At 34.3% G+C, this 27779-nt stretch overlaps 6 protein-coding genes and 1 long non-coding RNA gene across 11 annotated transcripts; 1 reads left to right on the top strand and 6 right to left on the bottom strand.

The window, feature by feature from the left end:
• The first annotated feature begins 149 nt into the window (after positions 1–149).
• LOC111488102 lies at positions 150–13188 on the top strand. The gene is made up of 3 exons (XR_002719163.1): positions 150–161; positions 10189–10191; positions 13068–13188. It is a non-coding gene; the product is annotated as an uncharacterized LOC111488102 (long non-coding RNA).
• Positions 611–2570, bottom strand: LOC111488099 (probable pectinesterase 53). Its single transcript, XM_023135737.1, has 5 exons — positions 2184–2570; positions 1854–2046; positions 1565–1768; positions 1254–1489; positions 611–871 (listed from the first exon to the last, which is right to left on the bottom strand). Exons 1-5 carry the CDS (start codon positions 2543–2545, stop codon positions 712–714), a joined length of 1155 nt encoding a protein of 384 aa, XP_022991505.1. The 5' UTR covers positions 2546–2570; the 3' UTR covers positions 611–711.
• Positions 4767–6252, bottom strand: LOC111488100 (transcription factor MYB78-like). Its single transcript, XM_023135738.1, has 4 exons — positions 6004–6252; positions 5789–5918; positions 5312–5636; positions 4767–5216 (listed from the first exon to the last, which is right to left on the bottom strand). The coding sequence occupies exons 1-4, from the start codon at positions 6149–6151 to the stop codon at positions 5028–5030; spliced, it is 792 nt and encodes a 263-aa protein (XP_022991506.1). The 5' UTR covers positions 6152–6252; the 3' UTR covers positions 4767–5027.
• On the bottom strand, positions 11571–14598 carry LOC111488101 (ADP-ribosylation factor-like). Of its 3 annotated transcripts, none has more exons than XM_023135741.1 (7): positions 14465–14598; positions 13713–13872; positions 13195–13265; positions 12626–12745; positions 12394–12512; positions 12226–12307; positions 11571–11870 (listed from the first exon to the last, which is right to left on the bottom strand). In XM_023135741.1, the coding sequence occupies exons 2-7, from the start codon at positions 13858–13860 to the stop codon at positions 11865–11867; spliced, it is 546 nt and encodes a 181-aa protein (XP_022991509.1). In that variant the 5' UTR covers positions 13861–13872; positions 14465–14598; the 3' UTR covers positions 11571–11864. The 3 variants fall into 3 exon arrangements, with proteins under 3 accessions (XP_022991509.1, XP_022991507.1, XP_022991508.1); XM_023135739.1 differs by lacking the exon at positions 11571–11870 and adding an exon at positions 12120–12163 and having other exon boundaries at positions 12207–12307; XM_023135740.1 differs by lacking the exon at positions 11571–11870 and adding an exon at positions 12120–12163 and having other exon boundaries at positions 12207–12307; positions 14358–14590.
• A 1025-nt stretch (positions 14599–15623) lies between these two features.
• On the bottom strand, positions 15624–21143 carry LOC111488189. Of its 3 annotated transcripts, none has more exons than XM_023135861.1 (2): positions 20682–21143; positions 15624–15634 (listed from the first exon to the last, which is right to left on the bottom strand). In XM_023135861.1, the coding sequence occupies exon 1, from the start codon at positions 21087–21089 to the stop codon at positions 20691–20693; it is 399 nt and encodes a 132-aa protein (XP_022991629.1). In that variant the 5' UTR covers positions 21090–21143; the 3' UTR covers positions 15624–15634; positions 20682–20690. The 3 variants fall into 3 exon arrangements, with proteins under 3 accessions (XP_022991629.1, XP_022991630.1, XP_022991628.1); XM_023135862.1 differs by lacking the exon at positions 15624–15634 and adding an exon at positions 20441–20471; XM_023135860.1 differs by lacking the exon at positions 15624–15634 and adding an exon at positions 20444–20479 and having other exon boundaries at positions 20683–21143.
• Positions 16471–19541, bottom strand: LOC111488188 (nitrogen regulatory protein P-II homolog). The gene is made up of 8 exons (XM_023135859.1): positions 19261–19541; positions 19115–19160; positions 18905–18932; positions 18292–18379; positions 18062–18129; positions 17903–17972; positions 16906–16941; positions 16471–16805 (listed from the first exon to the last, which is right to left on the bottom strand). Exons 1-8 carry the CDS (start codon positions 19445–19447, stop codon positions 16738–16740), a joined length of 591 nt encoding a protein of 196 aa, XP_022991627.1. The 5' UTR covers positions 19448–19541; the 3' UTR covers positions 16471–16737.
• Positions 21144–23478: 2335 nt separating the features above from the next.
• Positions 23479–25424, bottom strand: LOC111488489 (polygalacturonase At1g48100). Its single transcript, XM_023136244.1, has 5 exons — positions 24768–25424; positions 24649–24693; positions 24353–24560; positions 24200–24281; positions 23479–24119 (listed from the first exon to the last, which is right to left on the bottom strand). The coding sequence occupies exons 1-5, from the start codon at positions 25311–25313 to the stop codon at positions 23615–23617; spliced, it is 1386 nt and encodes a 461-aa protein (XP_022992012.1). The 5' UTR covers positions 25314–25424; the 3' UTR covers positions 23479–23614.
• Positions 25425–27779: the final 2355 nt, after the last annotated feature.

The raw sequence follows: 27779 nt of genomic DNA on the forward strand, positions 1-27779 counted from the left end.
TTAATAATAATAATTAAAATTAAAAAAAAAAAAAAAAAACTCAACTAATTATATAATTTACGCTTAAGTTATTTATTTGTACAAAACCTACTAATTATTGTAATTTAATTAAACACAATGCAAAATAATATTCTCACTAAATTTCTTAAAATACCATCCTCGTTTAAATTTATATTAAATTATTATAATCGATGATTAAAATCTTTTATAAAAGTCTAAGCATATTTTTTTTGAAATATGACCGTTGTTTATTATAATTATATTTTTAAAAATTATTCTCTCCATTTTTTTTTTATATAGTCTATAAATATTTAGATTTTTATTTTATTTTATCCTTATTATTATTATTATTATTATTTTAATTGAAGTTGAGAGATTAAAGATATAATTAAGATATGAAATAATATTGTAAGAAAATGGAATCTAAAGATATTGCATGAAAAAAATCAAAATATATTTAATTTTAATTTGTTATAAGATTTATTATTGTTTTGAATTATTTTTATTTAGTAGCATTTACTCAACAATTTAACCCCTAAATTTTTAAATGTTATGAGAGTAGATGAACGATCCATTTCGACAAGGATTTTTTTTTTTTTTTTAATTTAAATATCGAAGATTATATTTAGAAATTCTTAAGAATTTGAAATATTTGGATACAATATATAATATATAATGGAAAGAGCATAAATCTTGAAAGGGTTGATAAATTTAAGAGTTGTAAGGGGCAAGAAGCCATGTATCAGCCTCAACATAGTGAGTCCCAATGAATGGCTGAGCCTCTTCATCTGTGAGGTTGTGAGCCCATCTTACTCTTCCGCTTAGGTCTGCCCCTGGTCCACTACACTTGTACTCTCCATAATACACCGTCCTACATCCATCAAAAAATACAATGTGAATATGCACCAACCCTAACTAACTAATCCGAGCTCCTCTAGATGGATCAGTTCAAACCCATCACTATAGATATTGTCTTTTTTGGACTTTTCCTTCGAGTTTCTATCGAGGTTTTTAAACCCATATGTTAGAGAGAGGTTTTCACACCCTTATAAAGAATGATTCGTTCTCTTCCCCAATCACTGATGAGGGTGTTGGATGAAAGTCCTACATCTGCTGAATAATTCTGCGTTTATGTGAGGCCTTTTGGGGAAGTCCAAAACAAAGCCACAAAAACTTATGCACAATGAGTTCAACTAACAGTGGGATCTCACAGTGGACATGAATGGAAAGATATAAAGTTATAAGTTGCTTACGATTGACGTTTTCTCGAGCCCCAATCGTTCCAACCTTGAGGAAGAACAATCTTGTCCATAAAAGTATAGGAAAAAACAACTCTAGAGTAATCTCCCCAAGCTCTTCCCAAGTAGATTTGTCCACTCCCCGTTACAACACAATCTTTGAACGAAAACCCACTTCCCATTGAAGATTTTGATCGCTTTTGAGCCGTCACAGAAGCCACTTTCTTAGCTATGGAGTTCAAATAACATTTCTGCACAAACCCATTTCAAAACATGAACAATCTTAAATAAAGGTGCAAACTTTATTAACTAAACTTAGATTTAACCTCATAGAAGGACCTTCCATAGCCAAATATGAAGTCCACCGAGCCTTGGATGTAGCAATTGTTGAAATAATGAAGACCCTTATGATCATATAGCGTGTCTTGATCTCCATAAAAGCTGCAATTGTGAAAGGCAGCCTTTGTTCCTGATACTCTCAATGCCACTCCTTGTCCTCGCACCGATCCCACCTCGTGCATTGCTGTATTCTGCAAACCCATGATCGTATTTAACTCAAAATGATAGCCATTTCTTGGAACGTTGTGTTTGTGGCATCAACATTGAATCTTTTACCTCAAACTTGATATTAATAGCTACAAAATAATTGGCATTGATAGCCACAGTCGCACTCTTCAACGTCCCCAATGGTATCCCATCTCCTCCGATCACCACCGCCGTGTCGTTTCCGATGATGGTCGGCGGGTCGTGACTGGCGCTTCCAAGAAACGTTACGAATGGTAGGGTTTTAGGAATGCTGATCTTTTCACTGAACTCGATCCAATTTTACACCATTAGTATCATATATTAGCTAATTAAGGAGATGATCATGTCACGAGAAATTATGCTCAAAGTGAACAATATCATATCATTGTGGAGGTCCATGATTTCTAATAGTTACTGTACCTATACACTCCTGGATTGATGACCAAAACGATTCTTTTACTATTAGGTTTCGGAATGCTATTAAGAGCTTCTCCAATGGTCACGAAATCGCCCGTCCCGTCTTGGCTAATGACGATTCTCACTTTGTTGCTCTCGGCCTTTCTCAATTTATCATCGAGAACTCCGACGCCCTGAAACCACCCGGAGTTTGGCTGCGAACCCGGCTTCCAAACTGCCTTCTTCTTGTAATTTTGAAGGTTCCATGAGAGCCAATTCTTGTAGTCCTCCCTTTCCTCCACATCACTCAGTGAATAAGATTGCATGAACAAATTACACCCTAAAAGAAGAAGAAGAAGAAGTTTGAGGTCATTCATTGCAGCCATGAGCCCTAAAGACCCTAGAAAGTTATGAATATATATGGACCCAATTGGCAGACCAATCACATGGGTCACCAAGAATATAGTACTCCACTAAGGACTGTAGAGGACCCATTGGGAAGGGCTATTTTGTTGGGTACAAATTGTCCCAACTCAGCCATTGGTATATAATGGAGAACCCATGGCTGTATTCCATATTAAAATCCCAAAGTGCTGATTTGATTGATATCTATATGGTGTTTAGGGTCTCCCCTCCTACGTATGTGGGGTAATCCTCTACGGAATTGAACTCTCATGGCTTTTACTTTTGTGACCACCTACGTGTTAGTTACGTCCTCCACTAAGAAAATATTGACTGATTACTTTATGTTCGAGAAAAAATAGTTTAATTTAAATGAATATGATAGAGAGGGGATATGATTCTTATACTACTAATATAATTAGGGTAGTGGAGTTAGTTCGTGTTTCTTTAATCGAATGAATAATTATCCACAATGTTTGAGTAATATTATAGGCTAAAACAATATTTTGAGGAAGGAAAACTATAGTCTAATTTACAGAATGTTGCTATTTGTGACATCCGAGTAAAAATGGGGTACATGAATTAATCGAGATTACGCCCGAGTGCGAAAGACTCTGAAGATAGAATGACTAAAAAATGCTTAAAATAATTGAAAGTTACTATCTATATCAACAAGGTGTGTCTTTTTTTTCGATGGCTTAATCATATGATCTTCACAGTTAAACGTGATTTACTTGGAGAAATCCTATGTCAAGTGACCTTCTAAGAATTTTTCTAGGATGTATGTGAGTGAGGATAAAATATGCGGAAAGAATTCACGTTGGTTTGTTGAAATAGTTTTCACTCTAGTAGGTAGCGTGACCATATCGCTGAAAATGTAGGGGATTGCTGGGGCCATTAGATGCCGAATTTGGATTATGAATCCTGGGAATAGGGTCGATACAAATGGTGTTAGAGCGGTATCTCTCCCAGTAAGATATAGTTTGGGGACGAATCAAAACGAAAGTTGGTGGACATGTGACACCCGAGTAAAAAAATGGTGCAGGAATAAACCGAGACTACGGGAGATTGTTAGGGTTCGGATTTCGAATTACATTATTACCACAAGAAATTTAATGATATATAGAATTAATGTTTGAATTATGTAGCAAAATATATATATATATATATATATATATATATATATATATATATATATATATATATATATATATATATATATATATATATATATCAATATGTTGATGTGTGCGTGACGTAAAAATCCAATAATATAGAAAAAGAAATGTATTGAGATTAATATAAAATTTTAATTTATTTATTGAGTTTGTGAGTGGAAATGGTGATCATGATGAGGTAAGCATGAGTCATATATTTCCCTTTATGTTCCAACCCATTTTTATTTTTAGGAACCATATAAATTAAATATTCTTATTTTCCCCGAATTAAACCATAAATTTAGATTAATTTAGTACTCCAACTTTAAAATTTAACCAAGTGTTGCATAATTTGTTTTTTTTTTTCTTTTTTCCTATTTTAAAAAAATAAAAATACATATTTAATAATTGTTACTAATAATTTTGGATAAAAAATTGAACAAGGTTAGAGACAACCAATATAGAAAGCGGAACATGTCACGAGGCTAACGGAACATGTCAAATACATGCCTCCACTTGAAGGATTTGAGGGTGAACCCAATTCGACTCTCAAACTCTGACTAAGTCATGTGATATCTGATTAAAGAAGTGGTGCATAAATGAACCGATATCACATTTGAATGATAGTGATATTGAAGATAAGATGACTAACAAAAATTTAAAAGAATTGAAAATTAATATCTATACCAACAAAATTAAAAGTAAAATTGTTATGACCGAGATACTTTTGTTTTAAAATAATTACTTAAATTAAAAGTGTTTTAATAAAATATCGGTTTGTGGGGGGTTTAAGCTGTTACAAATGGTATTAGAGTCAAACAACAGACGAATCAGTTGAAGAGGGGAACAACGACAATATGTAATGGGCCAAAGTGGTTACAAATGGTATTAGAATCCGATCTAGTGGTGGACTTGGACTATAACAAATAGTATCAAAGTCAAAAATCAGGCTATGTGTTAGCGTTTATTGTGAATCCGACATCGATTGGAGAGCTGAATAACGATGATACGCAATAGGTCAGTTGGAACTATAGTTATTAATTAAATTAAACATAATGTTAGTAAGGGCAAAGTGTGTAATTTAAGACAAAACATTAATGTATAAACTTACAAAACTAAATGTTACGAAGGTAGTGGACATCATAAGCTGTCAATGTTCCTTGTTTGTCATCATGTTTTTTTTAGTCTACACTTCTAGTTCGTCAAGTCATTCATTCCCCTATTTATAACATTTTCCGTCACGTAACCAAATTCAAATTGGAGGATTTCTAATCTAATGTTCTTATTAAACATCATCACCAAATTGTTCCTACAAGAACCACATGTCTTCCCCATCCCAAAACCCATCCTCCAATAACTCTCCGCCACCTATCCAACCATTCGTCGCTTCCCCGTCACACCCTTGTTGCACTACCATCATCATTCCCTCCTCCTCGCTCGTACCAACCAAGCTAAAGTCTTCCATCACGTTTGAAACAGGAAAAACTTGAAGTTGAACCTATATCATACATACAAATAAATGGTTAGATATATCATAACCTTTCGAGTTTAGGTCATTCATTTAACGTAAGAATTTTGTAATGATTTAACAACCTTATTAGAAACAGAGTCTGATGACGAAGTTGAGGGAGTCACATGAGGATTGACCCAACTAGACCTCGAAGGTGATGGTTGGGTTTGTTCGAGAGATAGGACGACATCAGTGGAGGCAGAGACGGCGACATCAGTAACTGAGTCAGTAGAGGCTTGGATCCGTTCTAGCAAACGGGGCATCCACACATATCGCATGGCATCTCGAAATTGCTTACTGTTCACGTCACACTTAAGTTGTTTGGCTTGCTTCTGAACTCGGGTTCTCCAATAGTTTTTAATTTCGTTATCCGTTCTTCCGGGTAAATATTGCGCAATTTTGGACCACCTGTTCCAATTCCAATTCCAATTCCATCATATTTTTTTTTTCCTCCAATAAAAAAGACTCCATTTTTCGAAGTGGGTCATTAAAAGATTCAATTTTTAAGCATACCCAGATGAAAAAAAGAAAGAAAAACTTTGAAAATTTGGATAATTCACCTGTTTCCCCATCGAAAATGGAGGTCAAGAATCAAGAGCTGTTCTTGGAGAGTGATATTACCACGTTTAACACTCGGCCTCAAGTAATTCAACCATCTCAATCTACAACTCTTACCCGTTCGCTTCAAACCTAAAACAAATTCACAAATTTCCCATCAAAAAAACAAACCCATAATAAATTCTTATTTAGACGCGCCGCCAGGAACGACACGAACCAGTGCAACGAGCGACGGCGTTCCAGCGCCCTTCGCCGTGGGAGTGAACGTAATTGAAGAGAACAGCATCCTCCTCCACCGTCCAGGGGCCTTTCCGGACGCCCTCCTCCGCCTCCTCCGCCGTAAAGCCTCTCATTTTAACATCCATCGGGAAAAGAATGGATTTTTGGTTCAGAATCCAAGTGGGATTATTTGATAAGACAGAGAAAAGGTAAAGAGAGAGAAAAAAAAGGAAAAGGCTATGAAGAGACTATCCAACCATCTATGTTTATATCTATATATATATCTATATATATATATATATATATATATATATATATATATATATATGGAAGATTAGGATGTTAATTAAGTGATTAATTAATGTAAATATTCATAATATTTATTTATTTATTTGTTTAATTAAATGGAGTTGACCCTTTGACTTGTAATTTTTCCATTTGACAAACCCATATTGGCAATTTGGGAGGAAAAAGGTGAGTCCAAGTCTTCTTTCTTTCTCAATTTGATCAACTTATTAATTCTTTTTTTTTTTTAATTTTTTAATTTCTTTTTCCTTTTTTGAAGATATTTTTTTTATTTGGTAGTTTGTTTGGAAGTCAGGTTTGCTCTCTGTGTCAAATAATGACGACTATATTATTTATTTATTTTTTTGAACAAAATCTCTATTTTGTTAAAAATTATGAAAATCGAGTTTGAAATTAGCCCATGTTTTAATTGAGTTGAAGCTAACCCTATTTCGCAAAGTTCGGCCGATAGAATCTCATCCAACTCAAAGCGAACCTATTGTAAGGTGGAAAATCAACCTTCTATAAACGTTTTATAGTTTTCAAAACTTAACTTGATTTTTAAAAATATTAGTAGAAAGTTGATAACAAAACAAGATCGAAAACTAAAAATAAAATGGTTATCAAACAAGATCGAAGCAAACGGGTTTTGTTCAAAATTTGGTGGTAGGTAGGTTGCAACCATTGTAATGGAAAAAACAAAGCAAGTCAACGCGGTTGACTATTAAGGCCAAATTTTCTCATACCTTCCATTGACAAGAGCATTACCCTCTTTTAAGTTCATGCACGAACCTTAATAAAAAAATTAGTTGAAAATGAGAACGAAACATTGTTTATGAAAATATAAAAACCTCTCTCTAGTAGACGCATTTTAAAATCGTGAGGCTGACAACGATACATAATAGATCAAAGTGGACAATATCTATTAACCATCGTGAGCTATTACAAAATCATTAAATATTAGATTTTTCAAAATTTGAAATTAATTAATAATTGAATAATAGTTAGAAATATCCAAATTGTATTGAAGATGGAAAAAGAATAATTTTTTAGTGACCCATTAATTTAAAATAATTCCACATTTAACCCTTTAATTTAAATTCCCTTATTAGTTTAATGTGAATGTGGAAATGATGGACCAAAATTAGAATATTGTTATAAAAATAAAATATAATAATTAATGGGTGCCACCTCACACACGCTTCCTTAATTTTAAACGTTTATGTACGAATATATATTTATTTTTTACTATATAATTTAGTTTTTTTTTTTTTAAATTACATTAAATAAAAAAAATACATTTTAAGTTGTTTCAATTACCGAACTATGCTTGACTTAATGGTAATTGACATATACGGTAATGTTTTTTTTCTTAAAAAAATCAATTAACTATCTTCCGAAATTGGTGTCTTATCCATTAAACTATAGTTGAATTGATTTCAAAACATCAGTTGGGGAAGATGACGAAACATTCCTTATAAAGATGTTGGAAACCTCTCTCGAGTAGACGCGTTTTAAAAACTTTGAGAGGAAGCTCGAAAGGAAAAGCTCAATTTAGACAATATTAACTAACATTGAACTTAACTGTTACAAAACGAATAACGACAGCCCTTTAAATCTTGATATGATTTGAAATGTTGAAATGAAAGAAAAGAATTTAGAACTATCATAGCAGCCTTGTTTAGGTAATTACTATTAACTCAACAAAAAGGCTATTATGGTAGAACCGACACTTAGGGTTAGGTTTCTTTCATGTAGCTATGCATCTAATTGATTAGCTTTTGTAGATTCCGTTCTAAGTTGGCAAAGTTTAGAAGTAAATTAGATATCGGTCGGTCTCAATTAAACAGATAGTATTCATGTTTCAAATCTTTCTTACATTATTATATGGATATATTCGACTGCTTTAAATTAGGGTTACACATTCGGGTGAATTTTGTAAAGAGAATCATTGTCTCTTTAAATTTGAAAGATACCCTTTCATGTTTATACCTATATAAAAGAGGCTCGTGAAAAAAAAAAAGTTCACCAAAGTTACTAATTGTGGTTGCATGTGTTTATCATGTATTTCTAGGACCGTATTCAATGAAAAAGACGAAACTTTATCTCAATTGGCCATAGATGCTATTTCTAACTTTTGCTTAAAAAAAGTGTAACATCTCACTAACAAATTTGGCTCGTTATATATTGTCATCAACCTCACGGTTTTAAAACGTGTCTATTAGGGAGAGATTTTCATGCTTTTATAAGAAATGTTTCGTTTTCCTCTCTAACAAATGTGGGATCTCACAATTCAAAGAGGGTCAACGTTGTCTGGTGTTTGGCTCTAATAGCAAATATTATTCATTTTGGCTCGTTGTGTATCACCATCTAACGTGTAATTTTAAAAAGTGTTGCTTGGATTAGATTGGATTGATAAAGATAATTGAAATGAATGCATTATAAACTGCCACGTTGATTTGGAAAAGTTATCATTAGACAAAGAAAGAAGAGATGTTTGAATGATTTAAGAACCAAATCTCTTAGCCAAAACCGCCCAAAGTTGCGTTTCAATGCTGTAAACTCACCTTATTTGAAGCTGTCTTCTTCAAACTCTCCCTTTTTTGTTTCCATCATCTTCTTACACCCTTACACCTATCATCAATACAACACATTAAAACAACCAAAAACTCAAATTTGATATCAACTTTTATCGAGTTAGTACCCATTTCAACGCTTCAAATTGCACCTTAAACTTACATAAACGTCAATCTTAACCCTTAAATCGGTAAGAATTTAGTGAAAAAAACATTAGAAGTAAATTTTTTTTTTTTTTTTTTAAGTTCTTCGATGATTGATTTGTTAGATACGACATTGATTTTGTTTTTCCGAAAAAAGAAAAGAAAAGTCATAAATTCCCATGATTTCAATCAAGATTTTTGTTGGAACCCTCTTATTTTGTTATGTTCAATAATGACACAAGAATTCCAAAGGGTTTTAATTTGGGAAAGGGAAAAAAAAAAGTTCAAAAAAGAAAGTGAAAGTGACAATTCATCATTTCCATTTTTTTTTTTTTGTTCGTCATTCATCGCACCAAATGAGGGCGATCTTTGTGGTATGTTATATAGTTTACAATACTTGAAGGGAAATTTCTCGAACAAAATGGAATAAGAATAAAAAAAATTATGGAAGATTGAACAAAATTGTTATTAGATAAGATCTTTTGTGTGATACCCAAATAAAAAAGAGACACATAAATGAATCGAAACTACATCTAGATAAGAGAATACTTATATAGACTCGTGTTCATCTGTGAGAATAGTGTTCACTCTTAGAAGGAGTAAGTAACGTAAATTATGAGTATGGATCATTACAACTTGACACAAATGATCGAAAAAATTATAACTGAGATCAGTTATTATAACAACGATGAAGAAGCACCGAAGAACAAAGGTATAAATATTTGTTAATTAAGAAGAAGGGAGAATAGATTAGGTAAGGTCAAAGTCAAAATGTTGAAATAATAAAATATTAATAAGAAGGGCCTAACATTCTTTGAATCATATACTATGCAACAAATTGTGGGCATTTTAGCTGTTAGGACTCCCAATTGGGAAGATAAACAAAGAGAAGGGTCTAAATTCAGTGGCACTTATAAGTGAGTGTGACCCACTTTTTATAATCACATCTTTCCATTAAACACTTTTAATCTTACCATTATCCTTTAATCAAAGTTTTGTTTTTGATTATATGGGTCGTTTTAGAACCTACCAAATAGGTCAAGGGCTAAGTCGAACATGAAGCAAGAAGATCATATTCACGACTTGAGAGTGAGGGTTAATGTTAGGAGTCATTTTGGATTTAGTGAAATAGGCTCAAGATATACGTGGGTTTTGAACAAATCCTTGTTGATAATTAGAAGGTACATGAATGAACCAAGACCACATTCAGATGAAAGCGATCGTGAGGATTTGGTAGCTCAATCATAGGAACTTCAACGTTGATCGTTACATTTTATTTTTGTTTTTTTTTAAAAAAAAAAATGCTAAACATGTTTATACGAATAAATTCTTTTAATCTTCTTTTTGAAAATGGTTTTGGAATCGTAGACTACATTTGAAACTTAAAAAACAATTCTTTAACATGTATTTTACTTTAAAATTGGTCTAAAGTTTGAAACCTTTTGTATGTTCATCTTTAACAAACAAGAATGTTATAAACAAAGGGAATTTCATAGCTGTTAGTGTGAGAATTAAGGCTGGGTTAAAATTTATTTAATTTTTTATATTGCATCATATTCTATATTCTCTATGGGTAGAAAATATAAATAATTGAATTTGCTCCACTATTATTATTATTAATTTAATGTATATTAAAACTTGGGATTTAATTTTGATAGTCAAATTAGAAGGTTCTCCCATTATGATTGGATCCAACCAATGGATTGAGTTGAGTGAAGGTTTGAGATTTGATTCAAATAAAAATCCAATTTTTATTGACCTAACCCTAATCAATAACACCATAAAATTGATTTGATTTGTTGTTTTGTTAGGCTACTTTAGTTATGGGTATAGGTCAACCCAAATTCAAAAGGAAAAAAAAAAAGAAAAGATATATATCCCTTTCTAATATAGATATGGATGAGTTTGAAGCCATTAGTGTTAGTTTCGGTGGTTCAAAAATGGCTCTACAACATTCCTCGAGGGTAAGGGAAAACGATGACATATAGTTGAAGTTGGTTTTTTTAAGAACGTTTAACTATCAATCTTGTGCTCACTTTCATACATTGTTGATGCGTAGTTGGATGAGGATGATAATTATTATCATTCCAGCAATCGTTATAGTTTTAGTCTTGTATGTGTTAGAAGTATTATTTAGAGGATTCGGATCTAAGTTCATTCTTTGAGTTGATTGAAATCGCCCTATGGGTTTTCTTTTTAGTGTTTGTGTAACAAAGATAAAGGTTTGAACAAGTTCTTATGGCAACATAGTGTTCACTACCGGTTTGGGTTTAAAAATCAAACTGAACCATGTGTTCGTGACCGTGACCATACAAGTGCACGGTGAGCCCATGCAATCAAATGCCAGATAAAACCAACACATTTAGCATCTAATCCCCCATCTAGTCAAGAAGATCAAAAAGTTCCACTAGAGATCAAAGGTTTCTTCGATCGAGTTGGACAAAAGGTTTATTCGATCGATCGAGTTGGGGAATGGTGGTTAAGTTTGTACTACAACCTAATCGAATCCAAGGTAAGGTTTTGGGGATGGAGATAGGAACGAGATACAAGGCCATTGATGTAATCCAATAAAGTTACAAGGTGATTTCTTTTCAGCAATCCATTTCAAAAAGCAAACATGATTCTCGTACAAATACATCCATCTATTTAAGAAGCATCATTAATTCATTACATAAAAACAATGCTATTGAGTCGATAACACCACAAAATACTTCAAAAATTTCTTTCATTATTCAGAATTCAAACCCAACCTAGGAATCATCCACTGGGAACATCCTTATAGATCACAGGGACTGCAACAAAAATGACTTTCATTTGAATTTCCAGAAGCAATCCCACCTCAAATGAAACCCATCTATCCCTGCAAATCACAACAAATAACGCAATCATATTATCGAGTCGATGAACTTGAACCAGAAGCTAGTCAATTTTGTACACTACAAGCCCGACTAACCCGATTGAAACAAGCAATCTTGCTGTCCTTTTCAATACAGTTCCTTTTCAGTAAGATTATGCGTTTTAGAGTTTTAGAAATAAAGGCAAAACTGATACTATTATGAGCTCGAGAGTTCAGATTATGTTATCCCGAGACAAAATAAAACTAGACAGTGAAAATTATTAAGATTCAAAATCCCAGAGTGAAAAGATAGGTCTTCTACCACGTACTGTAGTAGACGCGTGCATTTAATTAAACACAGAACATTGTTATGTTTTACCTTGTTGGCAATATTGTTTGAGAGCCAGTCAAGTCCTTCATACAACCCTTCACCGGATGTGGCACATGTGCTCTGGATGTACCTGAAACGGGATTTCAAGACATTGTATTACTACCTTAATGTTTAAGCCATTGCAAGTGTTTAGAGTTTGATGATCATCAAATGTACCAGTGACGTTGTCGGAGGGAGTGAAGACCAAGCTTATCGGTGATCTCAGCAGCATTCATGGCATTGGGAAGATCTTGCTTGTTGGCAAATACCAAAAGCACTGCATCCCTCAGCTCATCCTGTAAGTGCAACGCATGTAATCATTTAGACAATAAACTAGAATGAAACAACTGTTTCCTGTAGCATATGCAAAGGCTATCGGGATCTGATAATCGGTCTTTATTATGAGTACCTCATTCAACATTCTGTGCAGCTCATCCCTAGCTTCAACAACACGGTCCCTGTCATTGCTATCCACCACAAAAATAAGTCCTTGGGTGTTTTGGAAATAATGCCTCCACAATGGTCGGATCTAGGAACAAAACAGACATCAAATCAGTGGAGAGAACAAAGAGAGAAAAGCTAGTATTACCCATGTGCTAGATGATTGGCTAGCACCTATGAGTCTGTGGAAGCACGAGTATCAAATTATATACACGTTACATAGAAAATTATAACTCAACACTCCTAAGAAAGTTCAGAAGTTTAGAGGGGTTCACTTGTAAAATCTATACTTGTGACTAAAAGCCAGGTAATACAACGGAAAAGTATAAGGGCATATAAGACGCCAGATATTAACATCTATCGATCAACATTGACAGCTTAAGAACAAGCATCTATCATGTTACAAATAGGAACTCTGTACAACGACAGCAACATTATCATTTGATTCAAAAAAACACTGTCAGAAGTTTAGCACCTCGAATGATCGAACAGAGAAAGTAGAAAGCCAACATTACAGAATAGGACCAATCAATGTACCTTGTCTTGACCCCCAACATCCCAGACGGTGAAGCTGATGTTCTTGTATTCCACAGTCTCAACATTAAAACCTGCACACTCATATGCAAGTCAGTTAGCCTATGAATAGATCACTGTTTCAATCAGCCCACTTTGGCAACATTTCGGGAATCTCGTGCAACTATGACAGAAAGTTATGATTGTATGGTTCACTCATAGCCTCTAACCAGCCAATATTAAAAAAATCAGAGATGAAAGCACAAGCCCTTACAGATCCTAGATTCTTAATTAGATTAATTAGCCAGAGATCCATTGTAAATTCAACTACGCATAGATAAAACAACAATTCATTATAACAACTCAGATTTTTTGTGATGATAAACATGATGGTGCAAACAAACAGGGAACTGTCAAGTTAAACAAACATGTTCATCGATACAATCAAGACACAAAGCGTCAAATTGTTGCAAACAGAAAGCATCAATGCCGCCATTTGCTAATACATAAATTCAATAGTTGGATATGATACAACGACTTACCAATGGTAGGAATGGTGGTGACAATTTCTCCCAGCTTGAGCTTGTAAAGGATCGTTGTCTTACCAGCTGCGTCAAGACCCACCATGAGAATTCGCATCTCCTTCTTGGCAAAGAGCCGGCTGAAAAGCTTGGTGAAAGACAGCCCCATTTTTCAAGTAAACTGAAAACAAATACAACAAGCCTGCATCAGTAAAATAAACCAGAACAATCCTCCCTTAAAATACAACGGCATCCGATACTTAAATCAGCCAAAAATGTAAATAAAACCCAAAAGAGAGGAGGATCCGGTATTTTGATTCAAAGATTGAATACCCTAGATTCAAAATGAAACAACGAACAAGACCATAACGCCATTTTCATCCACAATTCAAGCCAAAACCAAGTAATCGACATAGCACAATAAAAGCATTAAAAAAAAGATCCCCAATAAGACCGCCCGATCCAGTACAATGGAAACACAATCATCCCACAAAAGTAAACACATGCATCAACGCAAATCCGAGTATAAACATGCCGAACGCAATCCAAAGCAAAGAAGGGTCAGATCAGATCCAGATCAGAGAATTCAAATTAATCAAAACCCATGAAAGAACAATCAATTCCAAGATAAACCGAAGATCAAAGAGGGAAAAAAGAGGGAATCACCAGGAGGACAGATCCAAGCAGAATGAATCAAAATTAAGGGTAAAATCCACAGGATTGTGGGGAGATCTTGGAGAGAAATGAGAGAAGCAATTGAATGAAAAACTTACGGGACTTGAAGAAAGCGGATTAGAGAGAACGGCCCCAAATAGAACGATAGAACGATAGAACGATAGATCTCTCTCTCTCCTGCACACGAGAGAAGCTGTCCTTCGCAATCAATCGCGCATTCGTGATTTATGGGGCTCTTATTTTTATAAAATTAAAATATACTTTATTTAAAATATTAAAAAAAATCAATAAAAATGAATATTGTCACGACGTGAGAAAACGTTCGTTTGCACGGTTCTTGTGGTTCAATGACGCCGTTATGACGTTGCTTAAACTGTAAGTGGTGTTTGGGAGAAAAAATTCGAATCTTGGGTCGGCTTCTTTATCCGTAATCGGGATAGTATTGATCCATTCCCAAATACTTATGTTGGAAAAAAAATTAGGAGTTTGTTTGGATTCCCCTAAATAAAAAATTAAAAAAATTAAAAAGAAACGTTGTCAACGGTTAAAGATATTTAGTAATAAATTATAGTTTACCATATATATTATATTTGATATTTTATTATAAGACAAATAATATTTGCCTTATTATAATAGTTACTTCCATTTATTACTATTTTCATATCCTTCTTTCACATCACTTAGATGGGGTGGATTAATCAAACATTCACATGGTATCAGAGCCCTCTCGGTTTAACAACCCCGATCCTTTCTTTTCAATGGCTTTTGAATCCTTTAATCTTCTTCTCCACCACCCCTGCTGGTTTTGACGTCGCAGGGGCAGTCTTCATGGCTGCCGTAGTTGGAGCTGATTGATTACTCTTCGGCTCCACCCTATTGACCTCCAAATCACCTTTAGTCCTACTCTGTACATACAACCTCACCTTTTCCAACCCAATCGGTTTTTCCCTTGGCCAATATAGTCTCTCTCATTTTTTGCAGAGATTTACCTTCGGAATCTGGGTGCCGCACTGGCCTATTCGCCAACCAAGTTGCCGCCGTCCTTCCTGCCAAAATTGGTTTCTTCGCCTGATGAGGCGACTCTTCCGACTGCCCTTCTCGCCAAAATTGGTTCCTTCGCCCAATGTGGCGACTCTTCCGGCTTCAACATTGTCTTTGTCCCTTGCTCTAGGTTTCCCCTTCTACTTCTTGGGGTTAGAAATATTCTCACCAGAGCCAAGGTAGCATCGTCACTAAGCGACAATCCCTCTTCATGGGTTAGACATATTCTCGCCGAAGCCAAGGCAGCATCGCCGCTGAGCGGCGATCCCTCTGCAAATTTTTGATGGCCAAGAACCGGGTTGTTAGCATCTTCATGAAAAGTGTTTCTCAACCTCTTTGAATTTTTCAGATTCAAGCTTCACGTTCGTTTAAATCCGACGCTTAGCTTGCGGTGGGGTGTTAAAGATATTTAGTAATAAATTATAGTTTACCATATATATTATATTTGATATTTTATTATAAGGCAAATAATATTTGCCTTATTATAATAGTTACTTCCATTTATTACTATTTCCATATCCTTCTTTCACACCACTTAGATGGGGTGGATTAATCAAACATTCACACCAACGATAGCGGTATGGTCGGTAGCTGTGAAAGTGAAAGCGGAGAGATCCAAGAGGGTTGATTCGAGGATATTTTGATCATTTTATATTTTATAAAACTTCCATTCTAATGGAACACTCCCCAATTTAATTTGAAGTTATATACTCACAATCATTTTATAATAAGTCGTATAAATTTGAGTGTGATTCATAGGTATGTTTAATTAAATATAAAACGATAAATAACATACACAAAAAAGGATGATAACATAAAAAGTGAACGAATGTAATGGAAAAAGATGAAGAAAGGCACCTATTACCATTTTAAAAATCGATAATGGGTCAACTCCGCTCTTGCCATTGTTAGAACTAAAAACCATGAAACAAGTATTTTACATGAAATACACCCGCATATGGAAAATTTAAAACAAAAGTTAGTGAGATCCCATATCGATTGGGGAAAGAAACAAGTGTCAGCGAGGTCGCTAAGTTTCGAAGGGAGATGGATTGTTAGGGCCGTTACAAAATTATTGAGTTACAAAATTATTTAGTAGCGTTTAACATAAAATCAGTGGTACATTAGGAAATGGTGCAGTAACTTGGGCATTGATTATTGCCGAATATGGTTCAATTTTATGACTACAAGAGGCAGTGACTTACCTGACTTATAACTTACAATTTATTTTATTTCTCCTCTCCACAGGACTGAGGAAGGCATCGGCAAGATCATGGAAACATGATTCAAACTCTAAACATCTTCATCTGCAAGGATTTTCTCCTTATTGTCATACTCGATCAACAGCCATGTCGGATCGCCCTCCAGTCATCCTCTCCGCTCTTTCTCCACGTTCTCCTGTGATATATACCAATGTGATATGAAATAATCTTAATGTCTTTTAAGTTTCATAGAGGCAACTTGAAATTTTGATAGTTGACCAAAGCTAACAAGTTACCTGTACGAACTCTTATCACGTCTGAGATTGGTATCACTGTGTGAAGATGAAAAATGTGTCAGAAGTTCGATAGGAGTCTAAAAGGGTTCATTAAATAAAGAAAAATTAATTCCAAGATTCGTTTTTCTTCCATGTGTGTTGCATTTAGATACGTGCTCCAGCATGCAAGCATAGGGCATGATAACTTAAATGATGAACTCTAGTAAAGTCCATGTGCTTCGTCTTAAAATCAACTCTAGCAAACTCTAGTATAGCATTTATCAAGTTTGAATTATTCTTAGATGGTTACAATTTTGGGTGGATGGTAATCTAGAGTTATTGTGTTTAAGACTTTTATTTACTTTAATAAAATTTACCTAATGCTTAATTATGGTTATAAAGTATGAAAGTTACCACTCTAGAAATGTCTCAGGAAAGGTTAAGTGTTTTCATTTTGAGACTATATAAAGTCACGTTTGTTATCTTTGTAAAGAGACTTGGAAAATGTAGTAAAAATAGCATTTATGCCAAAATAAGGACCAAGTTTTTTTACAATTCTATATAGTTTAGATTGCATGTTTATAATCATTCAAGCTAGACATGATCCATCTTGCTGGTGGAGTAATTCGAATCTCAAACAAGTGTTTTTGCCTTGAGATATTCAATCAACAAGGTAATTCGAATCTTACTTTCCTTCCCTTCCCTTGTAGTGATTCTTTATCACTAAACTTATAAAACAAAACAATTTATCTCACATTGCATCACGAAAACTTACCATTTTTTTTTTTTAGTTGGTTACTAATAATTAACACATAAGGTGCTAATCCAGTTAACATAAGAAACTAGTGTCAATGGTAATGCATGAAAAAAGAAATCAAACAAGTGAAATAAAAAGACAACGCAAATGAACCGCTCAACAAACAGGACAGTAGATTCAAAGAATATAAATTAAGCAAACAATTACGACATAAGCAGATAAGGAGCTGAGCCATTAACAAAAATAAAGTTAATGTTTTACCAAAAATTTTGCCATCACCAATTTCGCCAGTTCTTGCCTCCTCAATTATCTTGTCTATGACAGCTTCAACCTGATAAAAGGATACTTAAATTCAATCATAATACCCATGGATTCTAATGCAGTAGTTGGCACAATATATACGTGCAAAAATTATTTTACCTGTTCTTTAACGACCACAATTTCCATCTTAACTTTAGCAACAAAGTTGTCTTCAGAGAATTCAGACCCTAAACAGTAAATGAAAGAGAATAAAGTTATTTGGAATCATGAGCAAACATCAGGAATGACTAATCGGAAATGACACGAGAATCTAGAAACAGGCTCACATGTACAAATAGATTCCCCTCACCATGCACCAAGACAGAGAGAATCATGAAAGAAAAACTTACCACCATGCCTCTCTGTGGATCCACCTTGAGAACCAAAGCCCTTCACTTCAGATACCGTGACACCTCGAATACCCATTTTCAGCAATGCCTTTATTTTTTTCTCCCAAAGAAACAATAGAACAACTTAATGCAAGTGCTTTGCAAAATAGGATATTTAAACAACAAAAATCTGCATAATCTCCATTCTTTGGCTATCATTAAAGCACATAAAATGTATACATCTTTGTCAGGTAAGATAGGTTAAAGGTTAAGAAGTTCTTAACATGACATGAGTCGCTAATGTTAGCATTCTGGACGAGCACCAACCGTTCATTGCATTACACAATTGGTGGTATGCAACCAATTAAATGCAAGTATGATATCAACTGGTAGTTTTCCCTCCCTCGATAGCCTCAATATTATGATCCTAAACTACGCTTCCTATGATGCCAAAAAATTCAAAGTGTACATAATTCTGTTCCCCCGTAGTCTCAGGTGCCCTAATTTTACCATATCGACCATCCGTTCAGTGCATTACACAACTATTTCATATTCGACAATAAAACCAAACGAGATTTTGCATATTCCAAATGGAAATTACGAATGACCGTGTTCAAGGTTAACCAGATCTTACCGACGAAACATTTTGGATTCTCCACGGCCTATCTCGTCCATATACACCAACATAGCACACAGATAAATATGTATCAGATGCAACAAACTCAGCAAGATTACTCAAAATCTTCAAAAGATAAATCCAAATTATAAACTAAAGAAAATGACAAAATCTACATTCACAAACTCCAAATGTAGCAAAAGAGAACACCATGGAGCCTATCCGTACCTGAGGATCGCCTCCACTTTGTAAAATTTGAAATCAGGCACATAATCTACAAAGAAAAGAAAACCGCATATTAAAAATTGAGAAGCTGAAGATCCAAAATCCGTTTGTAAGCACAATATATAAAATGCGAGGCGAGTGATGGATACCGAGAGAGGCTTGGGCCTTGACTAAAGGAAGGATTCGGCGATTGGAAGGCTTGTAGACGAGGTTGAACTGAGAGAATCTGACGGCGAAGTTTGGAGTGAAGGAAGAAGAAGCGAAGTGAGGAAGTTTTGGAAGAGGAGAAGGGAAAGGAAGGAGAAGAGCGGTGGGCTTGGTCGTGGTTGCCGCCATGGAAAGTTGTATGCCAGAATCAGAGACGGAGCAGAGTGTCGAGCTGATCGGAAGCCTCGTAGTTCACGTTGGGGAATTTTTTGTGTTTTTGTCCATTTTCTAGAAAGCAAAAGCCCATTTACTTGAACTCTTCATGGTCACCAAAGGCCCATAGGGCAAGGTTGAAACATGGTGAAAAGACATTTTTGTCCCCCCATGTAATTATAGCGGTGTACACTCAACCCGAGAACCCGGACCGAACCTAACTCGAATTATAATGATTATATTGGATTAAATAGTATTTAAGGTTAGGTTTGGTTTTTTTTAGAACCCAATCCGATTTAAGTTAGGTATGGATTTAGAACCTAGCGTCGTGTCACATCTTTATGAAGCTAAATAAAACTTTCCGACACAACCCATATGTATAGCTTTCCTTAGTATCTTGGCATCTAAATTAGTTTTAGAAATTATAATAACAAATTCATAATTAATATATTACTTTCACAAAAAAAATATATATATAATATATTAGACATAAAATTAAAGCTTTACTGAAATAAAAATTTTATAATTTGTTATATATTTTTAGAAATTTAATAATTTATTAGATAAACTAAAAAAAAAAGTGAGACCATGTTACACAATAATATATAAATGAATCGAGACCATATTCAAATAAGAATATTTTTGAACATAAAATAACAACATTTAAAAGAACATGAAAGTCTTGCCTATACCACCACAAAATTGTTTCCATATGAGTCGATCATATGCAAAGAAGCTAAGAGAATAAATCAAAATTTTGAGTTGTTTTGTTGACTCCTACTATTCGTGTCATTGTCGAGTATGAATTGGCCTCGCTGATTTAGATTTCGGGTCGAGGAGTTGCTAGTTCAATTTTACAGTGAGATTTTTTTCACCAAGCTAAATGAGTGAAAGACTCGAGAAATAAATTAGTGTTGTTCGAACATATCTATCTCTACCGAAAAAAAAACATATTTTTTCTTGTGATGCACGTGAATGATAACACGAAATTAAACCTATTTGAACTTGTGAATGTTTGATTAATCCACCCCACTTAAATGGTGTGAAAGTTATCTTATTTATAATCAAATGAATTACAACTCTATGGAAACAGTAATAAATGAAAAGATACATAGGATATTAAAGTAAATATTAGATATTTACCTTATAATAAAATATCAAATATAATATATATGGTAAACTATAGTTTATTACTAAATATCCTTAACACAAATAAGTTCTAGAGTGATAAATTAAGATCCAAACAATCAACTCCACTCGCCACTTTCTTTTCCTTCTTCAGCGGCGCCGCCGCCACCGGAGTGTCTTCTTTAACAAGACAACAATGCTTCGGAAGCTCCACAGCCGCTCCTCCGACCTGTAAATCCTCATCGAAATCCTCTCTCTCGAACCTCAAAATCCAACTCGACTGATTCTGCACCGTTTCCGTCGTCTTCATTCTCTTCCTCGTTTTCTCCGCCGCCGTTTCATCGCCCTCGCCGTTCACCACCTCCTTCCTCCACCGATCACGTATTTCCTTGAAATTTCTCACCAGAGCATAAAACTTCTCCATCTCCACCTCCTCCTCCTCCTCCTCGGCGATTGTCTCCCGCGGCGGCTGCCGCTTCTGGTTTTCCATCACCGCGTAAACCAAAAAAACCTCTTGAATTTCCGTTTAAAAATATAAATACAAAACCGGTTGAACTGGCCGGGCTATATAAGGAGTGGAAACTTGGAAGTGGAATTGAAAGACGAAAATGCCCTCCAACTAGCGGTGGAGTTTGAGGGTGTTCAGGTAATTTCCGAGTCGCTGAAGTCATTATATCTCGTAGGCTTGCTGACGTGGCTTACTAAAACTGTGTAGAGCTTACTTACAAAGCTTGCTGACGCTGTCATAATGACGTCATTGTAGGTGTAGTGGCATTACACGTTCAGGCCCACAATAATTTTTTCCAAGTTATTATTTTATTTTAATTTTATTTTATTTTATTTTATACTTTAAATTAATATTATTCTATTTTTTGGTTTTTTTTTATGAAAATAATTGATAATTTATTTAAAAAAATACATAGAAACTTCATTAATATCTTAAAATTAAAAAAATAAAAAATAAATATTTTTATCCTTAAAGATTTTCAACAACTTTTTCCAATACATATATCCTAATATTTATTTGTAAATATTTGAAAATAAGACTTTAAAGCTTAGACTTCGGAGTCAATTAAAATCAATTATATTTTCGTAATATTTAACTTGTTAAAAAAAAAAACATATGAATTATATGTCAATTTGTAGTTAATTAAATACGTGGACTTTGTGAAAAATTCTTTGAAGGGGACAGTATTGTAATATAATAATTAAAATAATTAAAAATAATAATAAGACTTCCATAGACTTGTAAGTCACAATCATCCTACCTAATTTATAAATATACCTTTATTAGACGTGTAAATTACAGTCATTTGTCACGTTTCCTCATCTTTTTATTTTATTATATCTTTTAATATATGGTAATAATCGAGCTTTACGATATTTATTTTAAATTTTATTTTTTAAATAATTTTATTCTAAGGTATATTTTTCTATTATTAGAATAGAGATTCAAATTTTTCATTTCACACTCGTAATTAATAATAATATTATTTTTTTATATCGCTCGAGCTTTTTTTTCCTTTATGGAATCCTACAACTGTAAAGTAAAAATTGAATGGTCAATCTTTCAAATGATTTACTGTTTATTTTAATTTTATTTTGTTGTCAATTTAAAAGTTTCAAAATGTAATGATAAAATTTGCAGAAATTAGGAGGAAATTGAGACATAATTATTATGTTTCCAATTTTCTTGCATTTATTGTTGTCCGGACACAAATCATTTTCGCCAATTTTATTAATTCTTGGAAAATATTTAAAGGCCAAAATTAAATTGAAAATTAAGGGGGGACTATTTTAGTGTAATTTTAAATAATAATTGTATTTATTAATTATGAAAAAAAAAATCATTATTATTTTGAATTAATTTTCAAAAGTGGTTAGAACTAGAAAGGTTATCTTTTATTACCGTGTTTTATACACATTTCTCTTTAAAGATATAATTTTTTAATTAATAAAAAAAACACATCAAAGCACAAAATATCTCTTTCAATGGATTAAATCTGAAAAAGTAATTTTGTTCTATTTAAAAAATCATTTTTTTAAATATAATAATGATTTTTCTAGTAATGGGCTTTATGGGCCGAAAATATTGAAAAGGTCCGCGTAAAGGCCCATGATAAAAAAGGGACGTTCAGGCATAAGGTTGGGCTTGGCCCAAATATATAAATGATAGATGACGTGGCATGTTATTTAAAAAATATATTATTTAATTAATTGAGTTATATTTGGATTAACCTAACCCGAGTCGGGTGGGTGGTCGAGTGTGTGCACCGACGTGCCAAACTTTGGGACATTGGTTTGTTTGTTGATGGTCGCGCGTGCTACAGAACAGCCACACCAAATGAGCCCACCACCTTCCACTTAAATCTCACTTTTTCCCTTTTTATTTAATTTTTATAATATATGTTTCTAGAGAATTATAAGAAAATATCATTAGCTCGAGTATGACTCAATGGGTTAAAGCATATGACCTCGAGTAAGTGGTCAGAGATTCTCGAATTTCATCCCCTATTTGTTGAACTCAATTTTTTATACGTCGAGAAAACCTATCCTACCTAATATGTTTCTATCAATCCCAAGAATTTGGAAAAACGGGAATGAAGAAAAGTCATTTTCTCAACTCAACGAACCTACCATCACGCTTAAACAATAAGTAAAAATCGAGTTGAAGAAATGGAAATAATAGACCCAATCCACTCATCAAAAAGTTAAGATCATTGTTTTGGGAAAAGGATAACACCATCATGAATGCATGCCATTTTGAAAAGAACAAAAAGGAGACATGTTAGGTGGGTGAGTGCAATTTTTTGTGCATATACTCGGAGTGCGATTAACGTTCGAGTACATCTTTAACTCAAAGTCGATAGATATCATGATATAACGTAGCTATAAATCAACTACTTGATAGGAGTTGTTTTGTTTTGTGGTATCGTGTGACATGACATATAAATTTGAACGAGCTACATTCCTCTGATTATTTTATGTACATATGATTGTATGTTGTGGTAAGGATCAACAATACTCATTGTCATTGTTTAATTTGATAGAAGAAGGAAGCCCCTCTTGCAAGCATGAGACAGGGGGAATAGTAAGTGTTTGAAGATCTCCATAAGCATTCCAACAAAAAGGGTCCAACACTATATCTCCTTGAGCAGGAAGGAGCTCGATCTCCGACAACGTTAGGTTGGTACACGGGACGGCGTCGCTGCAGGCAAGGTGCATAGGCGAGCTTCGAATGTCGTATGTTCCTTTGATGTTTGTGTATTCAATGTCTGATATTGAAACAGCTGAGGTTTGATTGGTGCAATCTTTGGTTAGACAGTAAAATTGGTCGATAATGATGGGATTCCTAACGTTGTCCATGTGAATGTTGCTAAATGTTATTCCTCTTACGGCTCCGTAGCCACCTTGCCATGTCTTGATCCGAACACCGTTGTCTGAGTCTTTGATCACCGAGTCCCTGACCGTTATGTTTGTAACACAGGCTCTCGAGTTGCGAACACCGAGACTTCCGATACTAGGTCGAAAGAATAAGGTTTAAGAATGGGAGATTATTAATATTTTAACTAATTGAACTACTACTAATTTATACCATACCTGATTCCATGACTTGGTCCACACGTGATGTTTCTGATATCTACATCATATGAACCCGACCCAATTGATACACAATCATCCCCTACATAACGATAAGTAGAATCAGGATTTATAATTCATTCTCTTAGCAAAATATAGTTTCAACCAACTTACCATTGTAAATGATTGAATTATATATCCCGACGTCATTTGTGTTTTCAATGTGGATACCATCCGTGTTGGGACTAAGACCCGGAGACTTTATATGAATTGACTCTATATGAACATTTTTGCAGCCGTCGAATCTGAAGTGAAACTGAGGACTGTTTGTGAATTTAAGTCCTTGGACAGTCAAATTCGAGCTCATGAAGAACCTTATAGCCTAAAATCATTACAGTGTGATACACCTAAGTAATTTCATCATATACCGATCTTAATAGAGAAGTATCATATGGTCAGCACGAACTTACAATTGGGCTGTCACACGGTCCCGGTAACGTGGTTCCATTTGGTCCCTAAAATTTAAAAATATCTTCGTGTTAGACGTTGGAGACATGTACTTAAACATCGAAGAAGATCGAATAAATACCTTGTGTGGTTTGCAAGGAAGATCCCACCATTTTTGACCTCGCCCATCAACCACACCTCCACCCTCTAAGGACATCCCATCAATTCTATAAAACACCAGCCACTGCCGGCGACTAGCATTCCTCGGCCATGCATCAGGGCCATCCGGTGGCATCAATGTGCCATCAACCCATAACATGAGATGACCATGGCAAGGGCCAGTGAAGATTGTTGATTGAATCATAAACGAGTAGCCATAAGGAACGAGCACGACTGCAGCGTCGTCACTCTGGCACGCCGTATCCCAAGCCATCTTGAACGCCTCAGTGTCGTCGGCAACGCCATCGCCGACAGCACCAAAGCCTCGCACGTCAAAGATATTCGTTTCGTTAATGTAATCGCCATCGCCCGGTGAAGGAGAAGGAGTAGGAGGATGTGAAATGTAGCTACGTTTATGATGGTGAGAGTGTTTTTGCTTGGAATGATGATGCCATCGAGCTTGGGAAGAACAAAGAAGACAACACAAAAATGTAACCCAAAATGACAATGACAACACAAAATTAGACATTTTTTGCGATGGGTATGTCTCAAAACACTCAAAAAACACTTTCTTCAACGAAATTACTTCGATTTCTCAAGAACCCAAGAGGGTATTTCAACATGGGATGAACACAAAGCAAGAAAGGCTGAATCTTTGGCTATATAATGAGAAAAAAACACAACTTTAAGTGAAAGTGGAAGGTGAATCAAAGGGTTGATGTTTAAATTATTACTTTTGGATTGATTATTTGAGCAGTGGAACCGACCAAATTCATGTAGGCATTGACCTTTAACACACAAAATGGAGAGTGGCATTGAGTGTTTGAGAAAAAGGAAGAAGAAAAGGGCAGTGGGATTGGAGATAAGCCTCCCATGTTCTTCCCATAACCATGCCTCAGTTTGGTCCCAAATCTAGTTTCAATAATCTGACAAAATTTCTATATTTTTTTTCAAAAACAAAACCCTAAAGTTTCAAGCTTTATAGGCCTGCCTATTTATGAGGTCATTAGTACTCATAAAAGCCAAAATCATTGTCAATTATAGGATGATTATTGTAACATGTTTAAATTAACTTTCGGAAAAGATTAAGAAACGTAATCATACGTTGTAGTGCTTTCCGTATCTGAGATCCCACATCCATTGGAGAGAGAAACGAAACATTTTTTATAAAAGTGTGAAACTTTGATAAAAACCCTAATGAAACCCTAATCACTTGGCCTCTTTGGCTACTAACCCGAACGTTAATTTTTCTCATTTTAAAAACGACGAACGAGATGGGTTTTTCTTCTTCTTCGGGTTGAGCTAGTAATTCAAGCCACATATTAAGAACCAAAGATGCCTTGAAGAGCTTTTTTCAGTGAATCTGCTACTTAAAATGCTGATTGTTGCTGTTGTTGGAGAGCTTCAAAGCTGTTTTGAACTAAAAAGAACATGTTTTTGGTCACAGCTTTAGGCTTAAAAAGTGAGGATTTAAGGTTATTAATTGGTGCAAACAGGTTTTGATACTTGAAAATTGCAGAAGGAATGTAATAGACAACTACAAGTGGGAAAGTGGCTGAAAGGCCTGCTTTTAAAGCAAAACAAAACAAAAAAAGAAACCCCATAAGAGAATTTTGATAATTGTTTAATGAAAAAAAATCAAGACGACACTTTGGACTTCCTCAAAAGACTTCATGCTAATAGAGATAGTATTAGTTGATTATAAACTCGCCAATGTGGGACTTTCATCCAATAATTACAACATTTATCGAAGGTCGTTTTAAACCGTGAGGACAGGCCAAAGCAGACAATATCTATTAGCGGTGGGCTTGATTTGTTTCAAATAGTATCGTAACCAAATCACAGCAAGCCATGTGCCAACTAAGACACTGACTCTTAAAGGAGGTGGATTGTGAGAACTTACATCGGTTGGAGAGGGAAGCAAAATATAAACCGATGAAACTAAAAGTTTAGGGTTAGAATCGATACGACTCGACAAGTTTAGAATCAAATTTTTTTTTTTTTTTGAAGATTTTTTTAGGGTTTATATGAAGTTTGAATTTTTTTTTTTTTTCTTTGTTTGGGTGTCTTTTTGAGTTTGTGGAAACATGGTATGTGAGAGTGGGGGTAAAACGACATGACAAAGGGCAGTGGAGGCTTGGTGGTGCCCTCTGCATCTCCATCCATCTTCTTTACTCTCTCTTTCTCTAACACTGCCTCACATGCCTCTAACACACACACACCACAAAAAGCTATTTCTACTTTATAAAAGAGCCCCAAAGTTTTATTCAATTTGTCTCCCTTTTTACGTTGAATTTATATTCTATTAGGGTAGTCTCGGTAATGATACGATATTGTCAAGCTCTCATGGCTTTCGTAATAGCTCGAGCTTACTACTAATAAATATTGTTTGTTTTGACTCGTTACGTGTCGTTGTCAGCTTCATGATTTCAAAACGCGTCTACTAAGGAGATGTTTCCACACCCTTATAAGTAATGCTTTGATTTTTCCAAAAAACTTCACACCAATAAAAATAATGTCCCTTACTTATATATCCAAGATCGTTCTCTAATTAATGGACGTGAGACTTTAACACAAAAAGGGTTTAAATACATAAAAAATTCCTAAAATAAATGAAAAATTAGATCGTGAATCAAAATAAGATTTAAACACATCTCATTACAAATTCTTTTTCTAGAACTTTACGAAACATAATCTACTTATAAAGTTACAAGCTTAGCAAATCGATGTAGGTTTTGACGATTACGAGAATGTTTTTTTTTTTTTTTTTTTTTTTTTTTTTTTTTTTTTTTTTTTTTTTTTTTTTTTTTTTTTTTTTTTTTTTTTTTTTTTTTTTTGTGTGTGTGAGTGTATTAACATAATTACTAGATGAGAAGCATGAATATTTAGGTGGGATTTGGGGAAAGAATATAAAAAGATAAAAGAGTGTTTAAAAAAGATTCCCAAAGAAAAGAATAAAAAGAGAGATATTTTAAAGGAAGAAAAAGGGAAAAAG

This window comes from Cucurbita maxima, unplaced genomic scaffold (genome assembly GCF_002738345.1).
Source record: "Cucurbita maxima cultivar Rimu unplaced genomic scaffold, Cmax_1.0 Cma_Scf00013, whole genome shotgun sequence".
NCBI lineage: Eukaryota > Viridiplantae > Streptophyta > Magnoliopsida > Cucurbitales > Cucurbitaceae > Cucurbita > Cucurbita maxima.